This window comes from Sprattus sprattus (genome assembly GCF_963457725.1).
Source record: "Sprattus sprattus genome assembly, chromosome: 9".
Classification (NCBI taxonomy): domain Eukaryota; kingdom Metazoa; phylum Chordata; class Actinopteri; order Clupeiformes; family Clupeidae; genus Sprattus; species Sprattus sprattus.
The window spans coordinates 16,318,345-16,331,946 of record NC_137928.1 but is presented as its reverse complement, the minus strand read 5'-3'; the positions used below and the strand labels follow the sequence as shown (position 1 = coordinate 16,331,946).

The 13,602-nt window shown below is 41.9% G+C and overlaps 1 protein-coding gene across 1 annotated transcript in view; it reads left to right on the top strand.

The window, feature by feature from the left end:
• The window catches only part of prx (periaxin), a 29,372-nt gene that overhangs the window by 220 nt on the left and 15,550 nt on the right, over positions 1-13,602 (top strand). The window contains exons 2-6 of the mRNA XM_080845145.1: positions 9,651-9,706; positions 10,298-10,405; positions 12,095-12,220; positions 12,920-13,076; positions 13,293-13,486. Coding sequence (XP_080701271.1) covers positions 12,188-12,220; positions 12,920-13,076; positions 13,293-13,486 — 384 coding nt within the window. The 5' untranslated portion in view covers positions 9,651-9,706; positions 10,298-10,405; positions 12,095-12,187. The remainder of the gene's footprint in view (positions 1-9,650; positions 9,707-10,297; positions 10,406-12,094; positions 12,221-12,919; positions 13,077-13,292; positions 13,487-13,602) is intronic.

The window sequence follows — 13,602 nt, the reverse complement described above, 5'->3', positions numbered from 1 at the left end:
GTTGTGAGACAGGTAGGAGAGGGGTGTGGTGTGGACAGGGGTGTCGGTGGGGGATGGGGGGTGGGGGGCATCTAGGGGGGCATTAGTGGACATCTTTGAGGGTCTCTTTGAGTGGATCTAGTGGCTGTTGTCTGTGTCACTTTGTAGAGACAGTAGTTGTCTTGAGGCATAACATTAAAATACTGTAGTGCGTGATCCTTTTTATTAATATGTATGGATTTCTAGGGCTCAGACATCTGTCTGTATGATACCATTACAATATGTGTTATACTGAATGAAGAAACAGCTCAAGTTATTCCACTCTGTCATCATTGCTCAAAGTTGAGTTGTCTGATCGCTTATGATGAAGGTAGGATGTCCCCATTCCATAATCTTGGCTTGCCTTCATTGCTTATGAAACTTAATCCTCGACCTTTGTAACCTGCCACAAGTAAGCCCTAAATGCTACGTTATCTAGCCATGATGGTAGGGAGCTCACAGCAGGACTGGGCACCTACTGTCAGCTTTGCAATTCATTCATAACACAGGAAAGCCTCGACACCTTGTTTCGAGAGCGCAGGAGTACCATGTGTGCTGGAGCTTTAGCATACAACGTCTAGCTGGTCCAGATTCCATCAGTGAGGTGTGTGTGTGTGTGTGTGCGTGCACGTGTATTTTTATTTCCAACTCCCTGTATTTATTTTACACAACAGCTGTTGGCTGTGGGTCATGGGATCTGTCTGTCCTGTGCTGTGGAGGGCTAGCTTCAGCTAGCGGCACGCTCTGCTAAAGTGAAGGGCACGGTGCACGGTGCACGGAGAAGACACTGAGGTGTATTTTAAGTGTGGTGTGAAAGCAGAGTGAAAGTATTCCTTTCGCGAAAGCAAGTTTGCTGCACAAATGACTGTGAGGATAAAGATGATAAAGACAGAGTGTCCTTCAAAGGGATTACGTAATGTTCAAATAATTTGGGACAAATATGTCACAGTGGAATGATGACACATTTTTGTTCATGGAGCACATTATTGACGCAATCAAATTATGTAAGAGTTATATAATACGTCAGTTACGGCTGACAGGAGAATGGCAGCTCATACTTGAAAGTTAAGATGATGTTTGTTGATGCTGAAGCCAAATTTAGCACGGCATTTACAGAATCTTTCATGTGTTCAGTGGGCTCTGAATGAGTATAGCTTGATGGAGCTCACTGATCAGCTGTAACCAGGAATTTACCCAACGGGTTTCAGAGAAGGTGAGATTGTAAATGCAGAGCTTTGTAACACTTTTGTGGTAAAGATGCTTGCTTCAGACAAGGACTGATTAGAGGGTGGAAGTAAAGAGTTTAATAAATGGTTCCAATGAATGTTTCAAACTCTTCAGATCTCATCACTCATTAGTTTTGCAGACATATCTCAGCCATAATATTCAGAACCCCTGAATATATCTCCAGGATGAGTCTAGATGTGTAGTTATCTGTTTTGGTAAGTTATTTGTGTGTGTGTGTATGTGTGTGAGTTTGTGTGTGTGAGTTTGTGTGTGTGTGTGTGTGTGTGTGTGTTTGTGAGTGATCGCTGTGGCATTCCTCCTGAGGCTTGGTCATCAGACACGTTAACGGGATACTATAATTCCCGAGCTGGAGATAGTCAAGGGGAGAGGGGGATGACTGAAAACCGGGCGGCGGTCCTGAAGGTTGAGAAACCAGCCGTGTTGATGGGCTAAAGATAGCCAGTGATGCCATTGAAGAACGCCTCATAGTGACCCCCGCTCCCGCTCAAAAGCCTGGCCAGAGTGTTGAAATAGCACTGCCCAGGGACGTACGCACTCATACAAGGATTTAAAGTGGATGTCAATGCATAGTGGTAATTACTACTGCAGAAATGTTATCCCACCACTGCATAGTATTCCTGATATACACATTGTGTTAGATCAGGGAGCTATTCAACTTGCCTAAACCAGAATATATTCAGACTATGTAAGCACCCACATATGCGGCCACTGAACTGAAGAAAGAGAGGGTGGCAAGTGGCAACACATAGCTTTCCTGTAGTATCTGTCACAGGTGCTTTATGGTGTGGGAGAGAGGATCAAGTTAAAGTATTCTGTCGAGTAGTTATCAGGTATGTTTTTAGTCAGACCAGTAAACTACATGGTTCATTTTAACAGACACATGGAGATTTCATGATAGTTCACTATCTGAATAACAAGAAAGCATTAGCATCGAATAGGTTTTTCTCTATCTTCTGACCTGTCAGAACATGTCAATCTTTTAAGAAGCAATCAGTTTTGTTTAGCGATTGGTAGCACATTTAGCAAAGACAAAACACTTGTGGAGCAGAAGATGTTTGTGACGAGTTTCAGTGTTAAGATATCTATTTTGATAGAAAAACAGTCTCAGTTTCCTGTTTATCTAAAGGCATTTCCTGACGGGCGGATCAGACCCATGGGAGGGGCAATATTCTCCATCGGTGCTTTTCCCCTGACAAGAAGTTTTTTTCATGAGTGAAAGAGAGAGGAGACAAAGAGGGAGAGGGAGAGAGACAGAGAGAGGGTAAGAGAGAGACAAAGGAGAGGCAGAGAGGAAGTGGTAGAGAGACAGAGAGAGACAGAGAGAGAAAGAGAGAGAGAGAGAGAGAGAGAGAGAGAAGGGAACAGATCACTACATTCCCAGACATCTGCCTCTTTGCTGCATCACACTGAGGTCCTCTCTTCGGAGGCGTGTGGACACAGCTGGATGTCTCCTCTATAGCCTCTACCATGAGGCGACTGAGCTTTCCCATGCAGCATCTGTCACAACTCAGTCCAGCCAGAAGTCATGAGGAATTATTTCCATCACTGACAAAGACAACACACAACAGCCTCCTGTTCTGGGTGCTTCACCGAGATGACTCCACCAAAAGAGGGGATCCGGTAACATATCTCTCATTTCTCAGTAGTGTCTGCTCTGACTTGGACTTGCAGTCACAGCTGACATGCTTTTTTTCAAAAGCCAATTTTACTTCCTATAGGCTACTTTGACAGAAACAGTCATATTGTTTGTGACAATACATATAACGTGTAATACTCACACACAATCTATACAGTAAGACTGTACAGATTGTGTGTGACTTATCTGATTTTCTAGTGGTAGTCACACCTCTGGTGTGAGCGTCCCGTGTTAAACAGTGTGGTCATATGCTAGTTAACGCTATGCTACAGGTCAACCTGTGGGTGCTACTGGGTCTCAGGGCTCTTGCCTGGGAATGCCAGCTATTCCGAGGAGGTCTTTCCCCTCATTGTCTTCACATAAACAAGGTGAATTCACAACCAGCTAGCACTGACCTTTACAAAGGGGCTGTTGTGAGGTTGTTTTGGAAAGGCATTCAGAGTTTTCAAGAGCTTTTCCAAATCAGTGTCCAGCAGCATAGCAAGGTTGTGGACTTTCTGTTTTTTTTAGAGTCGGGTGGATAAATATGGATAAATCATCAGTCCTCTCCGACTGTGGATCCACAATCCATCCTCCACAATCTGCAAATCAACGGCTTCACAATACTCCACTGAAGCAGAGGGGAAATGTCTTCATAATGTTATTAAGTCTTGGGCATCTTTTAATTTGATTAAGTGTGGGAAAATTACTGACCACTAAAATGTCCATTTAATATGCAATTCCTGTTGTCTGCACTATAACATATTTTCAGTCTCAGCAAAGTACCGCTAGTTGAAACCCTATTTAACAAATGGTCCAAACACCGGTAAATTTGCTCGATTGAGTATTTTTTTGTTCATAAAACAGACCATCCATTCATTTCAGAGACCATCTCTGATAGCTTGAATGATGTGCTGGTTGCAAACAGCAACTGCTTCCATCTGCATTATTGATCAAATCTTCTTTGACAGTCTTCTTGGTTGTTTTCAACATAAAAGTGTATGGTCACTGACATCAAAACTGCCTCAAATGAAGACCTCAGGATCTGTGATTAAGATTAAGACTAAACCACGCTGCTTAAACTGATTTACCTTTACTGACCCTCTCCCCCTTCATATCTGAACGAGCAGAATGCTCACGGGGAACCCAATTGACATCGATGACCTTCATTACAATGGGAGCTAAAAAAAACACTAAAATACATCTTATGCCTGTAATTGATTTAAACAGCTATGGAACGATCAATAGAAGAAGAAATCAGATACCCCCATCACTTTATTAACTATTCCTATTGCTTAACTCCTATTCCTGGTTTGACACAGATCATGGCATTGATAGGCAAAGGAATGTCCATTCTTTAACTTCTAATTCTGGTCTGATCTGATTGGATAATGCAGTGGGACCACAAATGACCACATTGGACAGGGGACCTCCACCTCCCCAGAGGTGCTTTAATGGTCTTGTGACTCTATTGAATCAGCGGCTACTACATTAAGCCTACAGGCTCTCTCTGTGGTGTCTACTGCGCCCTATCTGTGAGCCCCCAATGTTTAAGTATGTATGACACGAGACAGTGCTCCTGGACAGTGATAGTGGACACATAGGAAGTGCATTGTTTAATGTAGCACCAGGGCGTTTGGAAGCACATTTTTAATTGGAGAATACAAACATGGAAGTGGTGTTTATATGCTTATATGAATGAAGTAGGGTTGCGTTTCAGTGTTTTTTTCGTCATGCTTGTAGAGTTTACTCAGTGCTGGAATAGAGCCTCGGCCAAAAATAGGCAGAGTTAAGCTACACATTCCTCGTTCTTCTTAAGCCAGCGAGACCTTCCCAGAGGAATCAGACCCATTTGAGTGCTCTGAGACCAGAGTTAAACATTCACTCTCTCTTTCTCACACAAACACACACACACACACAGAGACACCCACACACATACACACACACACACACACACACACACACCACACACTCTTTTTCTCTGTATGTGTGTGTGTGTGTGTGTGTGTGTGTGTGTGTGTGTGTGTGTGTGTGTGTCTGTGTTTGTGTGTGTGTGTCTCTGCACTTGTTATCTAATCCAATAGTGCACAAATGTAATTCTGGCAAACGCACAAGGCTATGGTAATGTCTGGGCTGGGATATATGAATGACCTCAGCTATGAGAGACTCCAGGAGTAAAATACACTCAATGAGCCCACCACACTTCAATACATAACTTAATATTTTGTAATGCAATTTTTTAAACAGGACAAGTGAGTCTGTCTATTAATTATGAGAAAGACAATGCACTTATATAAGCCACTTATGCTGACCCTTTTCTCTGACAGGTCATAGTGTATAGGTCACAGGCCAGTAGGTCCAGCCTGAATTCCAAAGAGCACAAAGCTTTTGCTGCAGCAAGAGTAACTTAGTGCTGAGATCTGTGTATTATATTAAGCTGACGTTACCGACGTTACAAAATACCCACTTTCACAAAACAAGTGAATTTGAAGAAATATAGATTTTAGAGGGATTTTTTAAGGGTTAGCAACAACAAATTCCTGGGTGTACAAGGTTTTTTTTTTTGCCACTCACACATTCTGGTCTTTATCTAGATAGCATTTTGGCCCAGCCATGTACCGGGTCAGGCGAAGATCCACTTCAAAGTCAGCTGCTGTGCAGGTGTTCACCAGGCAAACCTCAAACAGGATTTTAGTTTTGCTACACAGATAATTGTCCAAAACACTCTTGATACATCCGTATCAAGACAGTAAGCGTGAAAGTGTATGTTTTTGTGTATACACGCTTGTACATGAGGCCCAAGATCCATTTGGTGATCGCTTTCCGAACAAGACATACCTGAATCATTTAAAACTAAATATTTGTGATCTGGCCCCTGAATCACATCTGGGCCAGACTCATTTCCACATCCAGCTGCTTACGAGCACTGCCTGTTTACTACCCTATTAATGACATAGAATGGCCTCGCCCTAGTAACTCTCTACTCTGGCATGATGAAGGCCTCCAGATCAGGGCTGGATTTAGGTACCACGGCAAACTAACACGGGGACTAGAAGTTTAGAGAAGCAGGCTCGTGACTGAAAGGTCTCCGGTTCGATTCCCTGGGGAAAATGTGGGTGGGGTGAGTGAATGAACAGTGCTTTCCCCTCCTGCAGTATCAGCTGAGGTGCCCCTGGGCTGGGCACCTGACCCCTACTCCTGCCTGGGCACCTGACCCTTACTGCTGCCTGGGCACCTGACCCCAACTCCTGCCTGGGCACCTGACCCTTACTCCTGCCTGGGCACCTGACCCTTACTGCTCCAAGCGTTTGTGTGAGCTTATTGGTCCTAGTGTGTGTGTGTGTGTGCTCATTGGTCCTAATGTGTGTGTGTGTGTGTGTGTGCGCTCATTGGTCCTAGTGTGTGTGTGTGTGTGTGTTTGCTCCTTGGTCCTAGTGTGTGTGTGTGTTTGTGTGTGTGTTTGCTCCTTGGTCCTAGTGTGTGTGTGTCTGCTTATTGGTCGTAGTGTGTGTGTGTGTGCTCATTGGTCCTAATGAGTGTGTGTGTGTGCTCATTGGTCCTAGTGTGTGTGTGTCTGCTTATTGTTCCGAGTGTGTGTGTGTGTGTGTGTGTGTGTGCTCATTGGTCCTATTGTGTGTGTGTCTGCTCATTGGTCCTAATGTGTGCTCATTGGTCCTAGTGTGTGTGTGTGTCCTCATTATTCCTATTGTGTGTGTGTGTCTGTTTGTGTGAGTTCACTGCTCACAGATGGAGCAAATGCAGAGGCAAGTGGGTGTTCCATACTAGCAATTCTAATTCTAATTAAATTGCTAATGCTAGTAGTAGCTGATTTGGAGAAAGATCTGCCCAGACTTGCACCAGATTAGGGCCACAACGTTAACACATCCAGCCTGCTGATGTGGATGCCTGCCTTTTAAGCAGGACAGAAAGCACAGCAGCGGGCGGCACAGATGTGGGTCAGGGCCAGGCACTATATAAAGCACTCAGGTTCAGCTATGAGGAGAACATTCCCCCGACCCACCCTCCCACACACACACACCCTCTCTGCTCTGGGCAGCGCAGCACAGCGCAGCACCGCAGCTGTCCCCTTCACTCACAGAGGGCGTGAGTGCTGGCCATCAAAGCCCTCTCTGCCCCCCTCCGCTTTGAGCTATCCCAGTGGCTGTTACTCTACACTGACAAACAAGACTGGAGGAGAATAGCTCTGTTCCCCTGAACTATGTGAAAAGTCATAATAGGTCTATGCATTGTGCATTGTGATGAGTGTGTAGTGTGTAGTATGTAGTGTGTAGTGTGAGCTGTTTTTGTGCACTACCCTATAGTGTGTTGTGAATTAGAATGTGCAAGAGTGTCGCTGACCGAGCAATCCTAGTCTGCATAAATCTCTTGGCTCTTTAGCAAGTCCCCCGCTTGTCAGGTGCCATGGCAGATAAGCTCGCGGATGTAGAGCTATAAACTAGTTTCTTGGCAATAATGATCCAAGATAAACTGAAATCAATCGGCACAGAGCGTGGAGCACCTGGGGGAGGATTAAAAGGATAACCAATCAGATAGAATTGTGGATCTTTATGTAAGTAATGTCTCTGAACTCTGAAGTTATCTCCAAAATATTCCTGACATACCCAGAATACCTTTTGTAAAATTCCTTTCCCAGGAATTCAGCACCTTTAACAAGAATAAGCTCACTATCAAGAATCCACTAAACCATAGATCTCTAAATATATCTATAAAATTCACAGCAAGCAAATGACTTTGAGCCCTTTGATTTTTTTTTCCTAAAAAACGTTTCATTTTCAAGAGTCACTTCAGTCCTATGCTTTATGTGAATTTAACTGGAGATACTGGTCCATTCTCACACATCCTTCCAACCTGCTCAAACACTCTTCCGTCAGGCAGCGGAGAAACATGTTTATCTTTTGATCAGTGTTTGGCGGAGAAACATGTTTATCTTTTGATCAGTGTTTGCGCCACTCTGCTCAGCAGGTTGTTGTCTGTGCAGGCGGCCACAGAAAGGTGTCAGCAGGCTCGACCCACGTGCCACCGCGCTGCCAGTAATGTGTTCTTGTGAGTCTCTTGCCGGGACATCGGACACCTCAGCCTGGTGCGGAATGAGGGGTGCGCTGACATGGAATACTGTACAGGCTCTCCATGCCTGATAGAAACCTGATCTTGTGCCACCAGGAGGGTGGGGTGTTTGAATTCCTTCAACCCGCCGCCCCCCACCCCCATCCTATTCCCCGGGACCGCAACCCCCAGACCACAGTGCAGTGGACTGAACAGGCATATCCCCCCTTTTCTCTCTTTTTCTCTCCCTCTCTCCTCTCAGTAAAGACAGACATATCCCCCCTTCTCTCCCTCTTTCTCTCCCTCTCTCCTCTCAGTAAAGACAGACATATCCCCCCTTCTCTCCTTCTCTCATCTCAGTAAAGACAGGCATCTTCCCTTTTCCCCCTCTTTCTCTGTCCCTCTTTCCTCTCTCTTTCTCTCCTTCTCTCATCTCAGTAAAGACAGGCATCTTTCCTTCTCTCCCTCTTTCTCTGTCCCTCTCTCCCTCCCTTATCTAAGTAAAGACAGGCATCCCTCTCTTTCTGTCCCTTTTTCTCTATCCCTCTCTCCCTCTATCTTTTCGTCTCTCTCTCTCCACTCAGTAAATTCATATATGTGTCAAGAGGGGAAACTGATCACGGAAAGAATGTTGAAAGTGCCATTCTAGTTCACCCAAGACTGTGGGTATCAGTCAGTGATACAGTGATTTACGTCATTCGTCTCCATGTGCTGGCTCATCTTAAGAAACAAACTATAATACAATAATAATAAAAGTAATATAATATAACATAATATAAATAATTCAATATAAATAATATAATATAATATAATATAATATAATATAATATAATATAATATAATATAATATAATATAACATAACATAATATAATATAACATAACATAATATAATATAATATAATATAATATAATATAACATAATAGAATATAATATAATATAACATAATATAATATAATATAATATAATGTAATATAACATAATATAATATAATATAATATAATATAATATAATATAATATAATATAATATAATATAATATAATATGATAATAATATAAACACACACATTACACGGTGCAGGAAACAAGAAACAAACTATAATACAATAATTCTAATAGTCATAGTAATATAATATAAATAATATGAATAAAATAATATAATATTATAATAATATAAACAAACAAACATATTACACGGTGCAGGAAATAGACCCCCAGGATTCCATTCTCTTTTTGAATTAGGCCTGGCTGCTTGTGTTCTGCCCTTGAGTGTTTACTCTCTATGAGCACACATGGCGGAGCAGATGTCAAGGTGAGAAGCGGTGAGCGTGTGCCTGAGCAGGAGCTCATTGGTATTTAAGAGCCGAACCGTCTGGATAAATCATTCAGGGTCCTTTAAGTAATGAGTGAACAGGAAGGGTGTTGATCTGATTATACAGGTCTGATTATATTTACAGCAGGACATCAGGTGTGAGGGAAACTTCCTTACCTCTATAATATGATCAATGTACCGGTGCTTGTTTTTGTTTTGTTATTTCTGATAGTGTTATACTTAAGTGCTAGTATTAAAGTATAGTATAAGTGTTCAGGAGGTGTCTAGTCTGCTGTATCTCCCGTTGGTAAACTCGTTGGGGCTGTTGAGATTGCTGTTATGAAGCTGCCTGGGCCAGGAGACTAATAAGGATGTGAATCTGTTGTGTTTTCAGACTCTGACAGAGAATTGGAAGAGAGTCATGCTTTTTCACAGACAAGAGAACCAGCTGTAAGTATCAACAGGAAAAGCCTGAGCTTTTCAGTGATATTCATCATTACAGTAATGTGCATGTGTGCATGACACTTATATCTGCCAAAACACCCTGGTTAAGGTTGCATACCTTTAAGGACCAACTGTTCAACTCCCAGTGTCTTCAGATGACCTGTATTTCAGTTGTCCCCTTAACCAGGGGGTCCTTCAACTGAAAACCAGTCCCTGAATTTCTACTTATGATTACAGTGAAAACAAAGCAGACCAAATCTGACAAACCATTTATCAGTTTGTATAATAATGTATTGTACAACATTCCAGTTCTCTCAGAAACCAACCATCCCTCCAATTCCTTAAATTATACTTGCATTGGTCTTACATGTTTCTACGGTCCATACAAAACCTTTTATTGTGTTTTAAGTTGTCCTTAATTTGAAACTATAGCCCTTTAATTTATATGCATTTTATGTGTGGCTATTGACCTCTAATATTGAAATTATGCAAAGGTCTACTTAATGTGACTTCCTTTACTTATAAACTTATGATTTCTGTTTTATAGTGTTTGTACTATACAACTTTACTTAACCAAACCTCTACCTGCCCGTACAGGTAAAAGACAAAAGACGGTCTCCCCCCTCAGACAGGCCTCCATCTGTCCCCCACCTCAGTCCCCACCACAGCCTCTGTGCTGAGGAGCAGGAGAGCCCAGAGAGAGTGGTGAGTCTCTGACATACAGACGGCCGCCACACTACAACACTAGACAAATACATACATACACATCCATAGACACATCACACTACACAACACTAGATTAATACATACAAACACATCAATAGACACATCACACTACACAACACTAGACTAATACATACAAACACATCCATAGACACATCACACTACACAACACTAGATTAATACATACAAACACATCCATAGACACATCACACTACACAACACTAGACTAATACATACAAACACATCAATAGACACATCACACTACACAACACTAGACTAATACATACAAACACATCCTTAGACACATCACACTACATAACACTAGATTAATACATGAAAAATAAGTGATTCAATATAAGTATTCACCCCCTTTAACGTGACTATAATTCAACAGAGCTCCAGCCAATTGGTGCTAGAAGTCTCACAATTAGTGAAATGGGGATCAGTGTGCAGTGAATGTGTCTCAAGTGATTGTAGTATAACGGAAGTATCTGGTAATCAGTATTCCTGACTACCGTTACACCATGAAAACCAAAGATCACTCCAAGCAACTCAGAGAAGAGGTTATTGAAAAGTTTAAGTCAGGGGAAGGACACAAAAAAATGTCCAAGGCACTAAACAGCCCCAGGAATTCTGTTAAATCCATCATCAAGAAATGGAAGGAATATGGCACATGTGTAAATCTGGCTAGAGCAGGCCGTCCTCACAAACGCAGTGACTGTGCAATAAGGAGACTAGTGAGAGAGGCCATCAAGACACCTATGACTAAGAGACTCTGCATACAACGACTTTTGCCCGGGTTCTTCACCAATCAAAGCTTTATGGAAGAGAGCCACTGTTGAAAAAAACTCATATCGAAGATCGACTAGAGTTCGCCAAAAGGCATGTGGGAGACTTCATGGTCAAGTGGAAGAAGGTTCTGTGGTCTGATGAGACCAAAGTGGAGCTTTTTTCAGTGGCTCTCTTCCATAAAGCTTTGATTGGTTTAATTGTAATCACCATTTAAGATAATTGGACATCGTATTGTGAAGTAATGCAAAACACATAAATGCAAAATGCATAAATCCACTGACAGTATCCACTGATTTGATATCCACTGTTTCAGTTATCCATGGTTCACTGCAGCCTGAAAATATTAAGAGGAAAATTCCTTTCCGCACCATCACACTGTCTTTAACTCATTACTCATGTCTTTAAGCACATCTCATTTCTCATGTATGTCTGTCCCTGATTCCACCATCCTCATTGCCCTCCTTCCTCACGGTTTTATCAAAACGAGGGGCTTTGAAAGAAAGGCAGGAAGGTAAAGAATTGATATGTACCCCACAAAGCGCTCAAGTGAAGTTGGCAGTTATTCAAAGCAAAAGAGAAGTGAAAATATACGATTCTAGACTTGATACAGAAAGAAAGAAAATGGTATGCCTTTTAAACTTCAACATAGGTATGTGTGTACCAGAAAAACAACAGTTACCACAAAACAACAGTTATATATAGTGTTCATAACTATCTGTGGTTTCAGCTCTCCGCAGTAAGTCTGGAAACATATCCCCTGTGGATACAAGGGCCTTACTGTGATACGAACACTGTCAATGATGTCAGCTACATCAAGGGTGGCTTGAGAAATCCCACACTGAAGCTGCTATAACCATCCTTTTCTCACCTGAGTTTCAGGTACAGAAAGAGAAACTCCATGCAGAGCTGAAACAGGTGCTGAGTCTGAAGAGAAGCCAACTGAGAGAGACGTCTCATTCTACCCAAACAGAAATGGACAGTCCACCCCAGAAAAGTGCCACAGAGGTATGGAAAAAATAGAAACAGAAAATATAGAGATAGCATATAGCTATAAAAAATCCTCATCAGAACAGTTTAAGGAATACCTGATCACCATAGCATGCCACTGGGAGAGACAGAGCTCCTCAAGAAAATGTGCTACTAAATGTTACTGCTGTTGTATCTATAGCTGTCTTCACAGTCTCATATAGAAAGAACATGTAGATGCTTTCTCATAAAGATAGAGCCCGTAGATGCTTTCTTGAATACTCCATAGTTAACCTTCCGTGTCATAAAAAGTCAGAGGAATCAGTCACATTCCTTCCTGATTGGTGGCTAAGTCAACCTGAAGTTAGCTGGTAATTTTAACATCACCGACAGCATCTTTGACCTGAACCATTTGGTGGGTTAGTCAAGAAGTCCGCAATTGTGTTTCGTACCTTTAAGCAAAGCTCTAGGACATACCTTTAAGCATAGTTCTAGAACATACCTTTAAGCATAGTTCTAGAACATACCTTTAAGCCTAGTTCTAGGGTATAGCTCAATATATATAAATAAATAAAAAATGTAATATCACATGCCACCAAGGACCAAAATTGAAATCAAATTTGATATCACTGTGTTATCTTAGTTAATGTAGGACGCTACAAGTTAAGACTAACTTATTAAACTTAAAGTGTTAGGACAGCTGCATTTGATGTGGCATGTGTCTATGACCATCCGTAGGAGGAGAAGCCAACCTCTGAGCTGGTTGAGGTCGTTGTGGAAACGGAAGCTGAAGCAGGAGCCAGTGGATACAGTGTGATCGGTGGAGAGACTGGTATCTTTGTCAAGGAAGTTCTGAGGGATTCTCCGGCAGCTAAACATTTGAGCCTCCAGCAAGGTAAATACAAAGTTAGCATGTCTGATAAACTGTACCAGGAAAAAAACAATAACGATTATGGTTATAAAAGACAATGTGAAAAAGTTCCAGTTTGATCAAAGGAACATTGAAGGAAGAAATTAAAATATGAAGAAAAATAATAACCTTAAGGTGTCTCCCAAAGTGAGCCACCCTCTATTTTGAAAGATTGTTGTTAATAGCTCTCTCTTCCCACAGGTGATCAGCTGCTCAGTGCTAGAGTCTACTTCGACAATGTGAGATATGAGGATGCGCTCAAGATTTTGCAGTGTGCAGAACCTTATAAAGTCTCTTTCTTCCTGAAGCGGACGATACCTCGCAATGATGTCACTGTGTATCCAGGGGCAACCAGTGTTGACCTCAAAGGACCCAAACCCAAATTGCCCAAAATGGTACACTGAAGTGCTTAACTACATGCTTGGCTTTATTTTTTTTGTTTTGTTATTGTTGTTATTGTTGACATCAATAAATACAAGGGTTTGACTAGAACTTGTGTATACATTTCTTA